This window comes from Micromys minutus (genome assembly GCF_963924665.1).
Source record: "Micromys minutus genome assembly, chromosome: 25".
Lineage (NCBI taxonomy): Eukaryota > Metazoa > Chordata > Mammalia > Rodentia > Muridae > Micromys > Micromys minutus.
In genome coordinates, this window is record NC_137960.1 from 39,685,241 (window position 1) to 39,708,366 (window position 23,126).

At 47.7% G+C, this 23,126-nt stretch overlaps 1 protein-coding gene across 1 annotated transcript in view; it reads left to right on the forward strand.

The window, feature by feature from the left end:
- Positions 1–23,126, forward strand: part of FIG4 (FIG4 phosphoinositide 5-phosphatase) — a 104,719-nt gene that overhangs the window by 41,298 nt on the left and 40,295 nt on the right. The window contains exons 11-16 of the mRNA XM_080937815.1: positions 1,258–1,391; positions 2,131–2,247; positions 3,690–3,735; positions 5,172–5,320; positions 6,620–6,786; positions 18,609–18,747. Of these exons, the coding sequence (XP_080793941.1) occupies positions 1,258–1,391; positions 2,131–2,247; positions 3,690–3,735; positions 5,172–5,320; positions 6,620–6,786; positions 18,609–18,747 (752 nt within the window). The remainder of the gene's footprint in view (positions 1–1,257; positions 1,392–2,130; positions 2,248–3,689; positions 3,736–5,171; positions 5,321–6,619; positions 6,787–18,608; positions 18,748–23,126) is intronic.

Consider the following 23,126-nt stretch of genomic DNA (forward strand, 5'->3'; position numbering starts at 1 on the left):
GAGGGCAAGGGAGATGCCTCTGGGGGGCCCATGTTGGAAATTCCTTCCCTGAGGGACCAGCCTCACAATAGTATAGTACGGAATAGAGTTTATTCAGGTCATGGGAGAGTTAAGAGGGTGGTAGAGGCAGAGAGAGAGAAGTAGAGGAGTAGAGGCCGGCCATGAGCACGTGGGAGAGAGGGGGGAAGGGAAATGGGAGAGCAAGGCTGCAAGAGCACAAGGGCAAGAGAGGCCAAGAGAGAGAGGAGGGGTCAAGCAGCTCTTTTATAGTGTCAGGTCACTGGGGCGGAGCATACCTGGCCACTGCTGGGTAATTGAGAGATGGGGTATACCTGGCTGTTGCTAGGTAACTGAGAGGTGGGGTTTACAGAATCCCAACAGATATTACTGTTAGCCCCAGGAAACGTGACAGCCTTGCTGAAGGGTACTGGGCAGCAGTCAGAGCTGCACAGCGGTATAGACTCCATTAGTGAATGGCAGTATGGTGACCTGGGAGGCAGGGCCAGGCTCTGCCGCAGTGTGAGGCAGGTGAAGTTAAGTGCCCCCCATCCCCCACCTCTCGGTTGCTTTGTGGGTTGAATTTGAAAAAGCACATTGCAGTCCTCTGCGTAGGGATTGCTTGTCTAGACCACACTGATTTCTCTCTGCACCCCTGCACCTGTCTGGTTTCTGTGGTTCTCTTCTGGTTGTGGATAAGTGAGTGTCGCTGTAGGAGAGGAGGCTGCGGAGCATTTTGTGAATACTGCCAGGTCAACAGAGAAACCTGACCTCCCGGTGCCTCTTGAGAGCTGCAGGCCCTCACCCAGTGAAGATGTCTTAAACTGCGTTTACACTGTTCTCATTTTAGTAAACTGGTTTCATGTCAGTATTGGGGCTTGGGCGGAGAAGGGAAAATGTCTGTGAAGTCTCTTAAGACACTTGCAACTCTAGACATTTACTTTACCTCTGCTTCCAAAGTGCTAGGAATAAAAGCATGTGATCCCCCACCCCCATCCCGGCTCTTTACACTTTGTAAGAATAGATTTATTGATTTTATTTTGTGTGTGTTTTACCTGTGTGTATATCTGGACACTATTTAGTGCCCGAGGAGGTCAGAAGAGGGCATCGGATTCCCCAGGAGGTGGAGCTATGCTTGGTTATAAACCATCACGTGGGAGCTGGGAATTGAACCTGGGTCCTGTGCAAAAGAAACCTGTGCTCTTAACCACGGAGCCAGCTCTCCAGCCCCACACGTAATTTTAAATGTTTCTGATGAAGGAGAGAGAGAAGAGGAAGCACGAGAGGATCCTGAGTGAGGAGCTGGTGGCCGCGGTCACTTACCTCAACCAGTTCCTGCCCCCGGAGCACACCATTGTCTACATCCCCTGGGACATGGCCAAGTACACCAAGAGGTGAGTGAGGTGCGGAGCCGGCTGAGTGGACTGGGTGACACACTCCTTCCGCTTCCCTTGTGACCAGGTGGCAGGCTTCCTCCTGCGCAGTCTGTCACCTCCTCCCTTCTGTTCTGACAGGCACCACTGCTACCATTTTCCAAGTCATTCCCTACTCTCGGGTCATCTCTCCCCTAGATGGGCGAGCAGTAAGGGAGTCTTAGCCCCTCAGTGTGCGAACAAGCTGTCAGCTGGTCGGTTCTGGAACTTTGTAACTTTAAGTGACCCATGGCTGATCTGTCTTCAAAAGCCTGATCGTTGTGCCTAGAGCTAGTCCCACCCCAGGGTGGTCCTGCCGCTTGCCTCCCAACCCCTCACCGCCCTGTCCCATGTTTCCCCTCTAACCTCCCTGGTTGTAAGGAACCTCTTCTCACTGAACCTTGCTCTGCCTTCTTCCCAGGCATCAAAGAAGCTCTGGGTTTATTTACCATATTCTTTTGTACGTGCTGTGTTTTCTTTTCCCCTGAATTTTTTTTATGGAGTTAGTACACCAGACACACACACATGCACCCACTTCCTGGAGAATGCTAGTTAGGTAGTTAAAACAGTCACATTAACTACGTTCTCATTTTCTTCCCCTGCTACCACACTGTGCATAGCCATTGCCTGGTTATATAGGGGTTTGATGCTGTTTGCTTTAGATGGAAGAGTAAGTATGTATTAGCACCTAAGCTCTCCCTCTTCCGCTTTTCCCTCTCAGTAAGCTGTGTAACGTTCTCGATCGGCTGAATGTGATTGCAGAAAGCGTGGTAAAGAAGACAGGCTTCTTTGTAAACCGCCCTGATTCTTACTGCAGCATTTTACGGCCAGATGAAAAGTATGTACGATTCTTACAATCTTAACGTGAGCAATGGGGGGATGAAGCCGTTGCTGTACAAGCCCGAGCTCCCGAGTTCGGCCCCCTAGAACCCACACCAGGAGGTCAGGCATGTGCTGGTCATTCCAGCAGAGGAGGCAGAGGAGGGCAAATCCCCGGGGCAAAATGGCTCAGCAGTTAAAGTCTCCGTCCACCTAGCCGGGATCCCTGGTCCATATATGAGAGAAATGACTCCTGCATGTTGCCTTTGACCTTAGAATTGGATACCGTGAGGTACACGGGTGCCCCACCCACCCCCACCCCATTACCACACATACAAAGAAATTTTAAGTCAAGGTATTTGTTCTTATGAACAAATATTCTAGGGGTTAGGCAGAGGACTTGTGAGTGTGAGGACCTGCGTGTGAATGGCCAGCACCCATGTGAGAACCTAGGCATGGCTGTGTGTGCCTGTAACGCCAGCATAGGAAGCAGAGAGACACGTTCCAAATGCTCCAAGCTCGCACATGTGCACAAGTGCACACGTATGCACACACACACACAGGTGTGCGGGCACACACACTCTAAAATATGAGTACAGCATATCTCTGCTAATTAGAGGACAGGTGGACGGATTACCGGTTTGGGGTAGGGAGGCTGCTGAGGGGACTGTGCAGGAACGTTCCCTGCATGCTTGGGGACTCCTGCCATGGTTATGTACCTTCAGGTGGAAGCCACAGGGGTCTTATCATTCACTGTGTGAAGACACATCACATAAATATGTGTGTAAAGTGAACTTGTCTGTAGTGAATTCACTCTGTAGCAGAGCAGGGAAGTGTTTCTGATTGACGGGATACTTTGATGAATGTAGAATCTGGATGTGCCATGGTGATTCGCCCACAGCTTGTTTGTTGGAGGCTTCCTCATTTGTATAGAGAGGAGCCAGTCTCACGTATTTACAGCCTTTGATTGTAGTCGGCAGAGGTAACTACGGTGATGGGATAAGAAAGGCCGAGTCAAACACGGTGTCTACATTTGGAAGAAGCTTCTGCTATAGTTTGCAGGGTTTGCATTTCGGGGAATCTTAAGGTTCAGGGAGAAGACCGAGCGGTGGAAGGTTTTACTAGGAAGACGCCTGCAGTTGTGCGTGGTTACAGAGACTGAAGAAAGATATGGGCTGGAAGGAAAGCCAGGGCAGTCTGGTAGACCACAGAAGGTGCCCAAGAGACACAGGCATCTTACCCAAAGGACTCAGTTATTCGCACCTAGACGAGCAAGAGGGTGGAACTGTCTGATGCCAGGCAGCTTCCCTTCTATTGCTGTGGCTTTTAGAAGCGACAGTGTGTATTGTATTGTCCCCGCCCCTTTAAAAAGAGAAAGCAGGGTTGTCGAGTGGCTTAGCTGTAGTGCTCGGGGGAGTGACAATGTGATGTAACATGTACCACATCTGTTTTTACACACAGGTGGAATGAACTAGGAGGCCATGTGATCCCCACTGGTCGGCTCCAGGTATGGGTAACATTATATCCACAATGCATCCGTGCTCTGTCATGTTTGGGGTTGGGGACTTGGGTGTTGTTTTGCTTTGTTTTGTTTTGATTTGAGACAGGCTTTTACTGTGTAGCCCAGGCTAGCCGGGCGCTCACTCTGTAGACCAGGCTTTCCCTGAACTTGCAGAGGATCTGCTGTTTTTGCTCTCCAGGTGCTGGATTACAGCTGTCTGCTGCACGCCCAGGTCATGCTTTCCAGTGCTTTCTATTAGCAAATGTGAAGATGCATACTTATTCATAACTCAAAAATGGTTTTTAAAGGCCTTCTTGCTACTGTTTGAATCTTATATAAATATGTATAGCTGATATGATACAGTTTATGTACATTTTTCCTATGTGTAAATTTTTATTGCTAGAAATTAAAAACAAGAATATGGAGCTGATAGGTCAGATTGATTTTGGAAAACAAGCTAGTGTCCATTACACTTGTTAGCTGTGCTTTAGTATGACATGGCTGGTGACTGGAGTGAGGGCTTTCTGCTCTAGCAGAGGACCCAAGCTTGGTTCCCAGCACGCATCCCATCCCACCCTTCCGCAGCATGACTCTGCTTCATGGAAGCTGGTGCCATCTGTGACCTTTGTGGGCACTAGCACATATAGGCACGCACACACACCACACTCAAACACATAAACCACACTCAAACACACACACCACACTCATACACACACACATACTCATATACACACACACTCATACACACACACTCATATAAACACACACAGCACTCATATACACACTCATATACACACACACTCATACACACACACAGACTCATATACACACACACTCATATATACACAGATCACATTCATACATATACACACAAGCATACACACACACATACATACCACACTCATACACACACATAAGCATGAACACACTACCACAATCATACACACACACACAAGCAGACACACACACATACATACCACACTCATACACACACACACCACACTCATACACACACATAAGCATACACACACTACCACACTCATACACACACACCACATATATACACATACACGCACAGCTTTAACCACTAAATAGTTGGTTTGTATAAGGAAGGAGCAATATCATGTAAAAGACCATATTTGACTAATTAGTAAATCTAGAAAGTATTAGCTGTGTGCTTTATCTTGTTGAGTCTTCACAGTCAGTTCAGATGTAGACTGGGCTCCGTGATGCAGTCAACGCAGCAATGAACGGTAGCTATAACCTGTGATTGGCACATTGTTCTTTATTGCTTTAGACTCTGAACTCTACCAAAACGTAAATACTTGTTCAGCATTAGCACCCACAGCTTTTCCTCTGTTACTTCAAGAGAATGTCCCTGTGGTTGGAAGTAGCCCAGGTGTCTGAACAGTGCCCTGAGAACCTCCTTGTGCTCTCTCTAGACCGGCATCCTTCGAACCAACTGTGTGGACTGTTTGGATCGCACCAACACCGCACAGTTCATGGTGGGCAAGTGTGCCCTGGCTTACCAACTGTACTCCTTAGGACTGATTGACAACCCTAACCTGCAGTTCGATACGGATGCCGTGAGGTAATCCTTATCACCAGAAGCAGACCTGACTCACCGGATTTCTATAACTCCTTTCTGCTTTTAGCTTCTCAGAGGCTTTTAGCTAAATGACAGCATTCAAGTCGCTGCTGTATTCCTACAGCGTGTATATTACTGCCATTACTGCCATTAGGTATTTATTGCACTGTCTGCTTGTGTCATCTTTAAACACTGTTTTTAAAGGTAAATTCAGAGTACATAGACAGACTTAATAGGTTAAATTAAAAGCTACCTGGCATTGCTAGATGGTACAGCTTCTGCACACATGCTGAACTAAAGTACAAAAGTGTGTAGGACAGACCCTTCACTCAGCATTACTGTCCCTCCATTGTCTGTCAGCTCTGTGGAAATAGAAAGTGTATAGCTTGCATGTCTGCTGATGTCAGAATGTTCTTACCACCCCTAGGTCCGTGTTGAAATCCTCACCCCCTAAGTGGTGGTATCAGGGGGTGGGACCTTTGGGACATGCTTAGATCTAAAGGTGGAATCCCTGTCACTGGGATTTGTGGCATATCAAAAGTGACCAAGGAATGTTTCTGAGTCTCCTCATGTGAGGACGAAGCAAGGCGGCCCCGCCTGTGAACTAAGCGGGTCTTTGCTACGTGACTCTGTTTACCTTAGGTGCTGTAGCTCCTAGAACCATGAGAAATAAAGGTTTCTTGTTCATAAGTCACCTTACCTATGCTCCGCTGTTGCAGTGCCCCAAATAGAACAAGGCACTGCCTGTAACACGTGAGTTTTGTGTAACAACAATTCAGAGGGACCAGATGATGTCAGGGAAGTCCACCCTGCATACAGTGGAGTGGAGTGCTTCTGATATGGCTAGAAACAGTGTGGTCCAGCTTTAATAAGTTACAGTTTTGGTGCCTCATTTTCTCACTAGAGTTTTCTGTACAAAGCAATGCATTTTCCGTTTACTCTCATTTCAAGCTGTTGAAGAGTCCACATGAAAGATTCAGAAGAATTCATAACGTAAAAGGCTTTTCCCCAACTCTTACCTTCTGGGTGGCTTGTACAATCATTTTGGTTAATTTTTCTTCATAATGGGCACTGTCCCCAGGGCACATTTTCTGTCGCTGAGTTCTGCCCAATCAATCTCTCTCTCCATTTTACATTCTGGGGAAGAGTCTTACTAACTTACCAGGCTGCCTTTGAATTCACCCAGAGTTCAAGCAGGCCTCAAACTCCTCCCGTTTCAGCCTCCTTAGTAGCTGGGATAATGGATCTGGGTCACCAGGCCCGGTGCCAGCACTGTATAATGTGCGTCTTCCTTCTGCGTAGGTTATTTGAGGAACTCTATGAAGACCACGGAGACACCCTCTCCCTGCAGTACGGGGGCTCTCAGCTGGTTCATCGGGTAAAGACCTACAGAAAGATAGCGCCGTGGACCCAGCACTCCAAGGACATCATGCAGACGTTGTCCCGGTACTATAGCAACGCCTTCTCAGGTAAGGCCCGGCAGGGGCGGTGCCGAGGCACACTTCAGCTGCTGTTCTCCTGGGACACAGCCTCGAGCTCTTTACTTAAATAAGGTTTAAACTATTGATAAATTTAAATAAAATGGACGTTGTAACTTAGGAGGTACTTCAGAAACTACTTGTTCAATATGTGAATAAATATTAAGGTACCTTTTGAGGCTGGTTTCATACATCCCTAGCTGGCCTCAGGCTTGCTGAGTGGCAGAGGGTGGCCTTGAACTCCTGATCTTCCTGAATGCTGGGATTGCAGGAGTGCCCCACTGTGCTGGTGTACAGGGTGCTGGGGATTAGATGCAAAGGTCTGCCGACAGTTCTGTGCCTAAATTCTGAGTTTTAAAGGAGGGCACTGCTGCCCTCCACCACTCAGAGTTGCAGAGTTTCCGTGACGGGACATGGTTGGGTTCCTTGTAGAAATTCAAAAGTGTTGAATCGTTTTTTTCAAACAAGTATTAATATCTTGGTAGTTATTTATGAGCGTGTCACTCAATTTAAAAATGTCAGCTAGACGTGAATAATGACATTAGCATGAAATGACTCACTTAATCACACTTTATGACCTGCAAGTACTAAACTGTGGAGTACACGTTCCAGCGGTCCTTTTCCTGCCTGCATTCGATGTCACGGTCAATATACATAACATAACATACGTCCAGACTGAAGCGATCAGGAGACACATTTACCCACACAGAGCTCCTCCAGGAAGAGCCCAGCTGTCGATCCTATGAGATTTTCCTTCCTGAATGGAAGAAGGACGAAGCCTTCAGGGACTGTGGGAGGAAGGAAGTAAAGTTGTTCTCTGGGGTAACTTCTGTTGTTTCCCCAAGCCTCCCACTTCTTTACCTCAAGTGAAGAGAGAGGCTTCAGCGGGCTCTAGGCACTGCCTTTGGAGGGATCTCATGGATTCACTCAGATGGTCACACGTCAGCTCTACGGCAGAGGGATCGCCGAGGAGAATGCTATATGCTGAGAACTGTCTGCATACAGAGTAAACCTTACTAAACAGGAGGCTTAGTGGTAACCAGATGGAGCCTTCTAGAAACAGACTGTCAACATTGGGTTGACCTGGGCCCTAGCTAGTGAGTTCCCCTAGAGGACCAAGAGGCTCTGACGGCCAAGGATCAGGGGGAGAACTGGAAACCTTCTCTCAGTAAAAAGATGCACGTGCCCATACCTAGGGAGTTGCCAGAGTCCCTAGCAGTAGGGGCCTGAGAAACATTCCTGGGCCTCAGTCTTTACTTTCAGTGTTTATGGGGCCCAGAGCAGATGGCAGTGAGTCAGCTGTGGCTCTGTGTGTATGCAACAAAGAAACGTGGCAGTGCAAAGCAGCACTGTCTTTTCCACAGTTTCGTGAGTCAGCGGTCCAGGCAGCTGGGGGTAGGGATGGGGTCTCCTGCTGATATCAATCAGGCCATTTCAGTTGAAGCCCTAGCTAGAGACGGAGCCACCTCCAGGCCCATGTGTTTGTTGACAGAATGCACGTCTGTCCTGTAGGACGCAGGACATTTGCTGCTTCACAAATGGCTATGGGAAGAGAGCCTGTTAGCGAGGCTGCTGGCAGGATGGTCTCCCGTAGCTCACATCGTCCTGAGAACGACTTCCCACTGCATGCCAGACCCCACTGAGCAGAAGCAAACCACGGTTTGCTTGACCTGCTAACACGACCAGCAGACACTGTCTTCCCGATGTGGATGCTGAAGTGTAGCAGTGTCGGCAGGCAGTTCCCGCTGAAAGCCACAGATGAGAAGCTGCCCTGTCTGCTGGCGGCTGGCAGGCCTTGGTGTCCACTGACTGGCAAAGTGGCGCTCCTCTCTCTCGCCTCTGCCTCCAGCCTCCCCATGCGCTTTACTCCTAGTGTTGAAGTCAGCTTTCATGGCGTTCTCTTCTGTGCTTCCCTCAATTTGATTATATCTACAAAGATGTTGTTTCTGAGCATGGTCACGTTCCCTGGCTCTGTGGGGACAGAAGCTGGAAGGCTGTGAGTGTAAGCATCAGGGACAGACTCCTGGGTATGTGCCTCCATGATGCAGGTTTAGGACCGCTCTCAGAGAAGCAGTGTCCATCCACCCTCCCACCCATCCCTGTCACCATTGCCTTTGCAGCAGGGATTGTGATTGACACCTAAGGACCAAGGCTGCTTAGCAGGACTTGGAGACAAATGCATGTCATTGCGTAGAGGATTTAGAAGGAAAGGCACAGTTTAGAAGGTGACGCTGGTGCCAAAGATCAGAGTGTGCAGAGAGAAAGGCACAGCAAAGTCATGCAGACTGAAGGGTGAGATGTTATGAAAAGCTGTGTGAGTAACTCGGCTGTCACACGTCTTTATTCTAAGAAGCTCGGTGTCACTGGGGTGTGCACCTTATTTTGTCATAGCCGAGTATTATATAATGCTGAGTAAGTATAGATGGTCTTCTTTCAAGTATTAAAGACCACTTTGCCACAGTTAATCAGTTCCGTGTGATGCCTCTGGGCTGAGCAGGAAGATATTTAGGATTAAGGCTAATGTACTGAAAGTAAATGTTTGGGAATTTCACCCTATGGGTATAGACAGGTGGTTGCTGTTATGAGCCTCTCTTTGGACCTCTTATTGGACTCATTTTAAGAACAGTTCTTAAAGCTAGACACTGTTGTTCAGGCCAGTGGTCCCAGTTGGGAAGCTGAGGTGGAAAGACAACTTGAATAAAGGGTTTATATGCAGCCTGGGAAACATAGCATGATCTATCTCAAAATACACACATGCTCACGCATGCACAAACATGCAGCCGTTCTTGAGGCTCCACACGTCAGTGTGCTCAGGACTTTGTCTCTAGAGAGTGTATGCTGGCTTCCAGCCTGACAAGTTTCCCAGGCATGTGAAGCAGTTACCGAGGCACTCCCCGTAGACGCCAGGAAGACCCTTTAATTCCCTGTGAAACTTTTTTTAATAGTTAAATTTTGCTAAGCCCGAATTTTCTTGCTTCAGCCTCTTGATTTTAAATCCTATTATAAGGGGAAAAAACAGACTACATGATGTAGTTAATAATAGAACACACACTATGCACATGTATAATTTAAATGTAGTGAATGCATAGATAAAGGAGTGAGAGAAAGACTGAAGGGGTTTTCAACCCCACAGGAAGAACAACACTATCAGCCAACCCCCCTCCCCCCAGAGCTCCCAGAGACTAAACCACCAACTGAAGAGCACACATGGAGGGACCCATGGCTCCAGCTGCACATGTAGCAGAGGACGGAACTGTTGGGCATCAGTGGGAGGAGAGGTCCTCGGTTCTGTGATGGCTTGATGCCCCAGTGTAGGGGGATGTCAGGGCGGGGAGGCAGGAGAGAGTGGGTGGCTGAGAGGGCGAGCATCCTCATAGAGGCAGGGGGAGGAGGGAATGAGACAGGGGGATTCCAGAGGGGAAACCGGGAGGGGGGGATAACATTTAAAATGTAAGTAAAGAAAATATCCAATAAAAAAAAAAAAAGGTGGAAAAAAGAAGTGGACCATATCCTCTTCAAACAAATTAAAAAAAATAAAGCGCATGCTCACTAAGTAAGGACTGCCATGCTTGCCCACGGGGAAAGAGGTGATTATGGAAGGCAGTACTGAGCTGATTTCCCCAGTGCCAAGAGGTGTTCTTTGGGTCCCCACCATTTTCCCTTTACGGCTTACTTCTGAAAGGGAACATGCAAAGGAGTACATGGAAAACATGTCAGCTTGTCACCGATAGTGGGATGACCTTGGAAGGTCATCCCCATGACAGCAGTGAGCTAACCCTATTTGGCCATAGCAGTAAACACAACTGCAAAAAGCCTCGCAGTATCTGGAAAGCCACTGATAACTCTGGTGGAGCCAGGTCCCCCCACCCCTTCTGCCACACAGCAGTTAGACTCCTCAGGGGAAGCTCTAAGTTGTCTCTTCCCATTTAGGTTGGGCAGAGCACACTGCAGACGGTGTGGCAGTCTGATGACACTGTCACCTAGTGCAACCATTCTCCCTAGAATGGCTGCTCCATGCCCTGTCCTCTCCTCTGTGACCTGAACCCCAGCCTACATTGGCCAACGCTTCACCGAGTGTGGAACTTCCCTTCCCTACCAAATGCAGACACCGAGCATGCCTGCAGTCTGCCTTACTTTGTGTTTCTGTTCTTGGGGTGCCTGCCTTCCGCCCTGATCTGAGTTGCGGCCTGCTCTTTCATTCCTATAATATACCTTTAGAGGGATTATACTGTTGCCCAGTTTCTCTCTTTCTTCTCCACCCCTTCTTTTAAGGAATGCACAGGACATTCTCCACTAACCTCCTGCCTCTCTCTGACCCCACATCTCCCTCCTGTTACAGCCCCAGCTCTCTGCCCACCTGAGCACACCCTCTAGTACCTGTGCAATGGTTGCCATATTCCTTGGTTACTTCTGTCTCCCTCTTACTCAGTCAGCTGTGGTCTGGGCCAACACTTCCTCTTTCCCACAACCCCAGCACTATCTCGCCCAGACTCTGGTGACCTGCTCTATTTCAAAATCTGTCCTTTCTTCTCCTTCTGCACTTTTACCTCTGCGTGCCTGGCTCACCCTCCTCTTGAATCCGCATTCCTTTTCCATAGTAACGAACCACGGCGATACTCAACTTGTGTTCTCTACTGAGAAAAGCGGAGTGAAAGTGAAGCCAGCAGGTCTGTTAACCTGGGCTGGCATGCACAGGCTTCCTGGCCCTTTCTGGCTGGCATCAGAATTCCATGCAGTTGAGGGACTGAGGCCCTGTAATTTCATGGGCAGCTGGCTCTGATCCCAGAGGTGACTTGTGAGTTATTCTGTTTTATAGCCCTCCTCGGCACACCGAATCCTTTTTGTCCCTTCTGCCTTCCTCTTCTGCCTGTAAAGGATTCGCATGACTATAGATAATTCAGAATAATTTCTCTGTTATCTTGAAGTTGTTATGAGCAATTCAGTTATATTCGCAAAATACCTTTTACAATGCCATGTAAAGTGTTTGTAGGTAAGATACTAGGGAACAAATGTGTTAGGTGCAGATTATTATTCCCACCATATTTCTCTAATATATCTGAGTCTCAAATAACTGTGCCTGGCAGGGCATTCTGTAATCACAGCACTCATGGCAGAGTGATTTTGAATTTAAGGCCAGTGTGCACTACACAGCCAGCTTAAAGCCAGGTCAAGCTGCACATTGAGACCTGATTCAGAAAAACAAAGGCTAGAAATTTGGTTTATTGGTACAGCACTTGCCCAGCATGTGTAAGGCAAACAACAACACACACACAGACACAGACACCCAGTCACACCGCACATACCCACCACACACATACACACACACACAGACACAGACACCCAGTCACACCACACATACCCACCACACACATACACAGACACACATACACAGACACACACATACACACACACACAGACACAGACACCCAGTCACACCACACATACCCACCACACACATACACAGACACACAGACACAGACACAGACACACACACACACACACACACACATACACACACACACACACACACACACACACACACATACACACACATACACACACAACCCAGCTATGTACATTCCCCTCAAACTTACCATTTCTGAGCCAGAAACCCTTAATTATCTTTAACCTGTTTTCGCACTCATTTTTCTACCTAAAACTGAAAAACAGTCCCTGAGTCCTTCACATTCCTTATCAGCATCTTACCCACAGTCTCCTGCGTTAGCAAATCTTGTTCATTGCACGTCCTAAATACAAATCGAATCCCGTTACTTTCCCTCCCCTTCCCCTCCCACCTTTTACTGGGATCAAACCCAAGGCTTTTATGTGCCCAGTAAGTATTCTGCTGCTGAGCTGAGCCCTAAGCCCTCTCCACCTCACAGGAGCTCTGACTCATCCCTTAGTCTGCTGTCGGCCTAGCTGTTCATAGTGCGGTTTATTTATTTTCCCCAGAGGAATTGCTTATGCTGAGGATTTTCTTTCTTTCAATTTTTCTTTTTTCTTTTTGCTTTTTATTTATCCTTTGTGAATTTCACATCATTACCTTAATCCTACTCACCTTCTCGTCCCTCCATATCTGCCCTTACAACTTCCCTTCCAAAAGAGAACAAAAAAATAAAAATTAGCAATAAATAAATACGATAAATAAAAACAAAACAAGAAAGAAAGAAAGGTCTTGTCACGGACAATATAGACAGCATGTCATCCAGCACACCCTTCGCCCAAACTGCTCTCCTTTGAAATGTTCACTGTGGTGAGTCATTGGTCTGGCTTTTCTTATACTATCAATGCTGGGTCCTCACTGGGACTCCTTTCAGTTTGTTGTTGCCCTGTGTCATGGGGACCCTGCAGATTTGTTCTGCAGGACCTGCCCCTTTATGAGCTCGGGCAGTTCATAGGTGGGGTAAACGTTGGGGGTGGGCCCAGTCAAAGGCCTGAATCTCGGCTGGCTCTGGTGGCAGCTGTCCTGCATCTGAGCCACCAGAGCCAGTGCTCCTGCCCAGGCAAGGGGCGGGGCCAGTTCTTTCTGTGGCAGCCAGCAAAAACACAGGTTAGCCCTCTCCCACTAAGACTACTGTGGCTAGCTCTCTCCCACTAAGGCTACTGTGGCTAGCTCTCTCCCACAAAGGCTACTGTGGCTAGCTCTATCCCACAAAGGCTACTGTGGCTAGCTCTCTCCCACAAAGGCTACTGTGGCTAGTTCTCTCCTACTAAGGCTACTGTGGCTAGCTCTCTCCCACCAAGACTACTGTGGCTAGCTCTCTCCCACTAAGGCTACTGTGGCTAGCTCTCCAGCATCCCTGACCAGGGATGGGATCTGCTCTGTGTGCTGCAGCTGGCAAGGGGCGGGGCCCACTCTGCAGCTGAGGGTCACGGACAGATTTGCACAGCCCTCAGACATCACCATGGCACCCCAGTCCAGGGGTGCCCAAATGGCCTTTGGCAGTACCATGGGCCATGGTACACAGACCCCCGCTACTGCACAGCTGTGGACTCAGACAGACGTGGGCCTCAGCGTTGGCACAGGTTGGGACCTCATCGTGACCTCAGGTGGCAGCACAGACGACACAGGCCTCCAGTTCTGCCTCTCTTCATAGAGCACACACTGCTCCGCCTCCCTTCTCTCCTTCCTCTCCACCACACTTACTCAGTGCTGTTCTGCTCAACCACATCACATGGTGGCACTGTGTCCCTCAGCCAGCATGACTTATGTGTTCTGAAGTTAAGTCAGGATGGGAGAGCTGTCCAGCTGACCCAGGACTGTGAGCTGACCCACCTCAACATCCCCCTCATCTGTGAGCTGCTGCAGTACCTGAGGGGTTGGTCCTGCAGGTCCAAAGCCGCGACGTCCCTGTGGCACAGGGACCCTCAGGGTATCTGACAGGAGTCCCAGTAAAGTTCTACTGTTGGTGGTGTGGCAGACGCCAGGGGCCTCCAAGCAGACCGATGACTCTGCAGTGAGCATTTGTAAGCAAGGCTGCGCGTGAACAGAAGGTGCACCGCGTGACACACTGTGACACGCTGCAGCTTCCATAGCAAGAGTCGTTTGTTTCTTTTCTTTTGTCAGGAGGTAGCACGGGCAGATCAGAGGATGGAAAGATTGGGTGCATGATGTGAAATTCACAAAGAATCAATAAAATGTTTAAAAAATCAAAAATAATTAAAAAAGAGTCCAATTAGTCTTATCTCTCCCTCTTCAGAACAAACAAAACCAGAAACACTTTCTGGGATTTCTATTACTTTTAAAATCAGACACACACACACACACACACACACACACACACACACACACACACAGAAACACTAGCTTCTTATTAAATCATAAAACTCCTTGTGACTACAGTGTAGAGCAGGGATGGTTCTAGAATGACTGATTTCTTTTCAATTAAACAAATAAATCATAATCCCACCCCAGAGACCGCCAGTTGCGTCTGTTTAGGCAGACAGGACTGCCCTACTTCTGTTGTACGTGAGTCATAATCTGCTCTCGCCCTGTGTGATGATGTGAATAAGCTTTATGATGCTGACTGTTCTACAACACGGTTGCTTCGTAACTGTATGGTGCTCTATCCTTTAGAAGTGTTATTAGTTACTTGTTTTTATTGTATGTCCAAGACACTCCTGAGCAAACTTCTTTGAACACAGCCTTTTGCTCACCTCTTACCTTTACTTGTGTGAAATTTAGAAACATATTTCTAGGTCAGAAGGTAAAAATACCTTTCAGGGCTTTAATGCAATAGCCCCACCATTGACAGAATGCCTGACAGAAACGTAAGGAAATGGACAGGAAGGACAGGAAGTAGACAGGCAGGACAGGAAGCTGACAGGCAGGACAGGAAGCAGACAGGCAGGACAGGAAGCAGACAGGCAGGACAGGAAGCAGACAGGCAGAACAGGAAGCTGACAGGCAGGACAGGAAGCAGACAGGAAGGACAGGAAGTAGACAGGCAGGACAGGAAGTAGACAGGCAGGACAGGAAGCACACAGGCAGGACAGGAAGCTGACAGGCAGGACAGGAAGCTGACAGGCAGGACAGTTCCTAAGAACATGTCCCCAGTGACCTGCTCCTACGAATTAGCCCATCGCCTATGTTTTACCACCACAAATAATGCTATTGTCTCTGAAAGACTCTCACACACAAACTCAGATGTGCGTGCTTCACCAATCTAGGAGTGTCCCACTCCAGTTAGGTTGACGAAAAAGATTATCTACAGGCATGGTGTCATTGCTGTAAAGAGACCCCATGACCACGGCAACTCTTACAAAGGAAAACATTTAATTGGGGCTGGCTTACAGTTTGAGAAGTTTAGTCCTTTACTGTGGTGGTGGGACACATGGAGGCATGCAGGCAGGCATGGTGCTGGGGAAGGAGCTGAAAGCTCTACTCTTGATCAGCAAGCAGCGACAGGAGACTGTGGAACACTATAGTTTAAGCACAGGAGACCTCAACGCTTGCCCCCACAGTGACACACTTCCTCCAACAAGGCCATCCCCCCCAACAGTGCCACACTCCCTGTGGATCACACATTCCAGCACATGAGTCTTTGGGGGCTGTTCCTATTCAACCACTGATGGAGTTCCTCAGATTAATCAGCTAATGTCCTTTCAGCAGAGTCTCAGCTCGGAAGTCTTTACCACCTTGGTAGAAGTGGTTTATAATACTTTGTGGATAAATAACAAAACTGGATTTTTATATGTTCATTGGTTCCATCTGTCTTTCCAGTGTTACTGTGCTTGATCTTACTGCGCGTGGATCTGGGCCATTCTTAGATTTCAGTAGTGTTTGTTCATTCACTGGTACAAGAGGGGCATCTAATATCTTCTTCTCCCTAACAGTTCAAAAGACTATTTATTAAACTGATAAATATTACTTATGTTACTGGCAAAAGAGGCTACTTCATCAAAAACTTAATACTAGACTACCAGATAATTTAGTGCCCAAATGTTTTTTTGTGTCAGTTGATTTTAAATTATTATATCCAGTCCTGTGTCATTTAACTATAATTAGTAATAAAACTCGTTAGTACTGAATGGCATTTGGATATTTCGTAGGTGCTCTGCTTTTAGAGCACAACTGAGTGTGCAAGCAGGCGCTCACTGTCCTCACTCTGGCCGCACTACAGAGGACCACCCTCTGTTGAGCACTTGGCCAGAACCAAATGGCCCACCTCACAGGAGAAAGCTTTTTACAGTTTAAAGTGTCCAGGCAGACTGAGCACAGCAGTGCAGGCCTTTGCTCTCGGTGCCTGGGAGGCAGAGGCAGGCAGATCTCTGAATTCAAGGGCAGCCTGCTCTACATAGGGAGTTCCAGGATAGCCAGGGCGATAGAGTGAAACCCTGTCTCAAAAAGGCAGGGGGGAAAAAAAGCCCTAGGCTTGGAGAGATGGCTCAGAGCACTGGCTGTTCTTTAGAGGTCCTGAGTTCAGTTCCCAGCACCTCCCTGGCAGCGTACAACTGTCTAACTGTAGTTCCATGAGACCCGATGCCCTCTTCTGGTGTGCAGATGTACATGCAGTCAAACATAAAACAAACAAATCATAAAAACGTATAACAACAACAGCAATAATAAATTCATAGACAATGCTCAACAGCAAGTGCCCAGCAATGCTCAGTCTTATAGCCTTGTAGCCCAGGCTCAGGTGGCTGCCACCACAGAGAGACTCTAGTGACAGTAGCAGCAGCAGCAGCTTCAGTGATCCTCGAAGCGTTGCCCACGAGCACGAGGAGCCTCTGTCACCCCTCCGTGTTTAGCACTCACTAACGTCTTAAGGACGATGCCCTTGTATGTAAAGGTAGTAGGAACTCATTGAGAACATGGCTGGAAAACCCAAAGTTGCTTTAGGTAGCTTTGAGCTGTTCTGGGGCACTGTATATAACAAGTTATCAGGGGCCATAAATCTCTTCAAGAAGACAGAGTACAATCACCCTGAGAACAGCGTGCTTACTTAAGTGCCGTGTGCTGAGGCAAAAATTGGAATGGTACAGCCTGTGTCATGTGACACTCGTTTTCCTCAGCAGATGGAAGGCCCCAAGGACACTGGGCATAGAAACACATTGCTTTTATATTTAAGCTGAAAGGTACATGCAGTTTTAATGGAATCTTTCCTGCCAACATATTAACCATGGGCATACATGTTTGACATTTCACTTGCTTTTGCAACAGTGATAAGATATGTCAGTATATATTCAGGTTCACCAGAGCTGTTAGAAGAAAATGCATTTTATTTTTTGGCCCCCACAACAGGCACTTCTGCTTCCTTCTTAGTCCTTCACTGTTTTCAGAAAGAGGTTCTCGTGGATATCTGTGGGAAACTTGAATATGGCAAGAAGGGAATGAGGGGGAAGGGCAAGGGGGGAGGATAAAGGGAGGCCTGGGGACAAGAAGGGAATGAGGGCAGAGGGAGGGGGAGGATAAAGGGAGGCCTGGGGGCAAGAATGGCAAGAAGGGAATGAGGGGGAGGGGCAAAGGGAGCAGGGGAGGGGTAAAGGGAGCAGGGGAGGGGTGAAGGGAGCAGGGAGGGGTGAAGGGAGCAGGGGATGGGTGAAGGGAGCAGGGGATGGGTGAAGGGAGCAGGGGAGGGGTGAAGGGAGGGGGTGGAGAAAGTACAGATGGCAAGGGCAGGTGTGAAGAGCACTTCAGTGTGTGTGTTTACTGCCAAGTTAAGGACGGAAAGGGCACACGTGCCAGTCAGGTTTGTCACTGGGTAGCACTTGTGGGAGGACAGTGCTGAGGTGCTACAGAGTTGGCATGAGGCTGTTGTTCATGTGCTGTCTTTATTGTCACAGAAGAGGCCAGTCTTGCAGCTGAGGGGCAGCAATGTTAGAGACAGCATCTCAGCTGAAGAAAGGGTGTTTGGAGCAGGAGCTGCGCAGCTGACTTGGTCAAGGTCACACAGTTTGATTTGTGTAGGAATTGGGTCAGTTTTCCACCCCATAGCCCTGCTTGTCTGTAGAACAAAGTGCGGTGTTTACTTGAGATACATTAATAAGTCCTTAGGGTTTTTATTTTAAAAATAAAACCACTCTAAACATTGTGTGACTTTTAAGCTAACATTCAAGAAGCAGTCTATATCCCCTGTTCCCCGTGCCATGAGAGGCATCAGGCGAGAGGGAAGCATCAGTTAGAAGCAAGGCTTTTATTCTCCTCGAATATGCATGACTGAGTCTGTATATGTGTATGAAATCTGAAATATAATAGTGTCTTCTTTAGAAATCTGTTCTAGGAAGCTACAGTTGGATCCATGTCATCTGAGATGTCCTCCTGGGCAGGCTGCATCAGTAATGGGTTTTCTCAAATCTGTTTTCCTTCTTAGATGCTGATAGACAAGATTCCATCAACCTGTTCTTGGGTGTTTTCCACCCCACAGAAGGGAAACCTCATCTCTGGGAACTCCCCACAGACTTTTACCTACATCACAAAAACACCATGAGCCTTTTACCCCCCAGAAGGAGGTGAGTCTGTGGTCCCCTAATCTGCCGAGGAAGCCCAGAGCTGATGCTGTGTTGAATTACTGTTGTAGGATGTGAGCACGTAGCTGTGAGTCTTAGCATGTGTGCTGTGGCTTTGGGCTTGGTGATTTCTGGCAAATCATGGCTGGTAGCTGGTTGTTCTGCATGGTCTCTGAAATCCAGATAAATCTCCAGGATGTACCTGGATGTGGGATGTTGTGCAGACCCCTGAAGCAAGCCAGAACCTGCATTCTTGAATGATTCCTACAACCGAGAGAGAAATCCAAGACTCAAAGAGTTCATCTTGGAGTGTGGTAGCTGAGCGAGTGTTTACTTTGTTACATTAAGGTCCAAAAATGTTTTTCAGTGTCTTCCAACATAAATAGCTCTGGGTTAATGGTCCAAACAGGAACCCAGAGCAATGACAGTTGGCAGATAACCGCTTCTGCCTGTCTGGCTTTCTGGAGGCACTCACCAGTGCAGGCCGGTTAGGTGTAAATCAGTGACGAGCTGTGTGTGCAGGCACTTGCCTCTAATCGGGGCACCAAGGCTAAGGCGGTGGGATTGCTGCACGCGGAGGCCAGCCTGGCCTCCATAGTGGGTGTGTGTTACCCTTTAGCCCATAAGATTTTTTCTGCAAAGAACAGTTTCCCCAGAACAGTTTAATCTGGTGTCAGCTATCGTGAGCTCACAGGTTATATGAATTTGAGTTGGAGTATCTGTAGGTGTGTGGCCTTAGACGATTTCTTTGACCTCCCTGGCCCTCATTTTCCTCATGTGCAAGGTGTGAATGGCTGGGTGCACAGCCCACAGAGTTGTCTAAGAACACATTAGCCACCAGGCTCCTTTGCATTTTAAGTGAGCAGTCCTGGGCTGATAGGATGAGCCTTGAGCCATGTATAGGAAGTTGGAACATGAATTTCCCTCAGTGTGTAGTGACATCAGATTTCCATAGTACTTTTCCTCACAGCCTCTGGCAGATACGGCAGAGTTGCTTCAGAGCTCTTGCCAGCACATTCTCACTGTGAGCTCAGACCAGACAGTTAAGACCACGGTGCAGTTGGAAATGTCTGTGCTGCTTCAAGAATATTTAAACCTTAGCAGGCCCTGTGCTTTTGTTCATTGGCTCAGAATAAGTGCCTTCATTTATGATTTTCCTCTATAAATGAAGCTCTGTGGGTTTTAACATTTTAGTTATTGTTAATAAATGATTACTTACTACCAGTCTTACTGACAAAAACCTTGAATTAATCATGTTCTATGAAGTGTGTGAACACTTGCTATGGCTTTGCTGGTAATTAACCAGAGGTAAATATAATTGGTTTTCTGAAAAGTTGCCTTGCCCAGCACTGAAACGGTTAACGCCCTACATGGAAATAGCCAGCACTTCCTGCTCTGCTGGCTATTTCCTATTTATAGGTGAAAGCTGCTCACGTACCTCCAGTCACATAACTGAGGCACAGAGACAATTGTGCCAGAGTCACGGAAAACGTGCTTTACTGAGGTAGACAACGGGGCTTCAGTTGGTTCTCTACTGCACTTGTTTATCCTCTGCAGTATCTGACAGACCTGTCTGATTTAAATCACCAGTTGATACTGCTCATAAGCAGAGCTTGTCACCTTTAAGATGTGTTTAGTGTTTGGGTTGGGATTTTTTAGTGCCACCCAGCTGTATACGTTATTTTGATAACTATCAAATTGGGATAATTCCCAACATGAATGAACGGTTAAACCAGAGGTGGTATCAGATGTGGGGCTCGGCCTAGCTCACAGGGTGCTGAGTTTGAGAACAGGCACTCGGGCGGTTACTTACCTCCGAGACCCTGGCTTCCCGTCAGTAGAAAGGGGATAATACTCAATCTCACAAGGCTTTTAATTAATTATTCTCTCATTTATTACACCCGAATGCACTTCCCCTCCCTTCTATCTTCCCAGCTTCTCCCACCTCCCGTCTCCTCCAGATCCACTCTTCCATTTCCCTTCAGAAAAGGGCAGGCTCCCAGGGACAGCCACTGAACACGGCATAAGAAGTTACAAGAAGATTAGGCACCTGCCCTTACATTAAGGCCCAGAGGAGGCACCCCAGCAAGAGAAAAAGAGTCCCAGGAGCAGGCAAAGGAGTCAGACACCCCTACCCCCATGTCAGGAATCCCACAAGAAGACAAAGCTATACAACCATCACAGAGTCTGATTGCTGCGTCCGTCTCCTGAGGCCCTCTGAACCTTGCTGAGCCAGTTCTGTAGGCCATGTTCTTGTGGGCTTCTTGGCCCCTCTGGCTCCCAGGTAGTGTCAGGTGTGGCATGGTTCTCAAGCTGGAGCAGTCATTGGTTGACCATCCCCGTAATTTGGTGCCACCTTTACCTCAGCACATCTCGCAGGCAGGACAGACTGAAGGTTGAAGGTTTTGTGGCTGCTGGTGTCCCAGCCCCTTGGCTGGGAGCCATGGCTGCAGGAGACGGCCACAATGCATGAGTGACAAACACGGACGTGAAGGAGCCAGGCCCTGGTACACCCGAGCCACCTTTCGCTGTCAGTCGACTGCTCTGGTTCTTCTTCCCTGGGCATCCGACGAGATCATTGCCAACCTTAGAACATGGAGTGCGGGTGTTCTACTGCCCTGTTCTCTAAGGAGAGACTTCCTGCTTCACAGCATCTACTAACAATCACACAGAATGCCCACAAAACCTGGAAACCTCGGCACTGTTTCATTATTTGTATGATGCAATAGCAGTGACCACTTGATTATGTATTCATCTGTGTTCTCAAACTGGGTGGCTACTGCTTACCAATGACGTAGTGTTCCTACTGATATTGGGAGTGGGGGGGACGTAGAACCCCCGATAGGAACTGCCTCTGTTACTCTGAATCCCACACATGTTGCAGTAACCAAACCTTTGCTCAAAGCCTGGTAATATGCCATATATTACCCCAGATGCCAGGGAAGTGTTTATATAGTCTGTCTTGTTTCTAGGGAACTCTCAGGTGGCTAGGAGACTTAAAGAAGATCCATCTTAAATTTCCCTTTGAGCCACGTGGCCCAGTGGAACACTAGGGATGGAGAAGAAAAGAATGAGTTATGGGATTCTGTACACAGAGGAAGTCGCTCTCCTGTTCTGTGACCTCTCTCCCTGTGGAGACATCTCTGTGAGCAAACGTGCCTGCTGGCAGATGGACATGTTAGATTGTCCTTGTCCTCACTTGGCCCTCTCAGCCTCTTTATCTTAGTTCATCTTCTCCAGGGCATCCTTTCTTATGGACTTCCGTATTTCTGAGACACACGTAAGACATAGGTTTTCCCGAAAATATTCTTAAACCATTTTATATTACTTAAGGACATGCATTCTAGTAATATGGCTTTAAAACCTGTGGCCCTGTCTCAACTCACTGAGACAAAGGTATTTCTTAATTCTAGGTGTCCATCAGTCTCAATTAAATTTTCTATCACTGTGAGAGACATTATGACCAAGGCAACTTAGAAAATAAAAGAAAGCATTTAATTGGGAGCTTACAGTTTCAGAAGGTGTGTCTGTGACCATCCTCATGGCCGAGAGCAGGTCAGCATGCAGGCAGGTTGAGCTGAGCTCACTCTGATTCACAGCAGGAGGTGGGGTGGGGAGAGTGGGCCTGTCCTGGACTTTTGAAACCTCAAAGCCTTCCCACAGTGATACATCTCCTCCAACAAGGCCACCTGTAATGTTTCCTAACACAGTTCACCAACTGGAAACCAAACATTGAACTATATGAGCCTGTGGGACCATTTCCATCCGAACCTCCACATGTGTATAGTGTATTCTACATTAAATTCATTGTGTAGACAATGTTTGCTTCCTTTCCCTAAGCACTCAAGCTGTAAGCAACATATTTTTATCAAGTTTCTTAGATACTGTCTGATATCTTCTCTCTGTCTTCTTTTGCCTAGGTTAGGCCATCAGAGAGTATAAGATACACACTCTCCTTATGTGCATGTGTGCCCCAGCGTCCTCCACCCCTTCTAACAGCTGATCTGCGTCTTTCTCTGACCTAATTCTCTGCCCAAAAAAGCAAACAAAAGCAGTATGAATGTGGCTTATTTGAATGTGAATTTGTCTTTTTAGCTTACCCACAACCTATCTCTATGGAAAATTTGATTCTTTAATTTTTCTGGGATTGAAGTTTCCTTGGCCAACTTGTAATTGTTGGAATCTGTGTTCCTGTCACATTAGGGTATCAGGAGTGAGTTTAACCACTTCTAATGAAGTAAGGCTCAGATCTCACCCACTCCAGGACACTTGATTAGAGAGGCTCTGCTGCTTCCTTCTTTCTCCCCCTCTCACCTGCTGAGTGTCAGTTATTTTCAGCGTGGCTCTTTAATGCTTAGGATGGGGTCTGATACAGTGTAAGT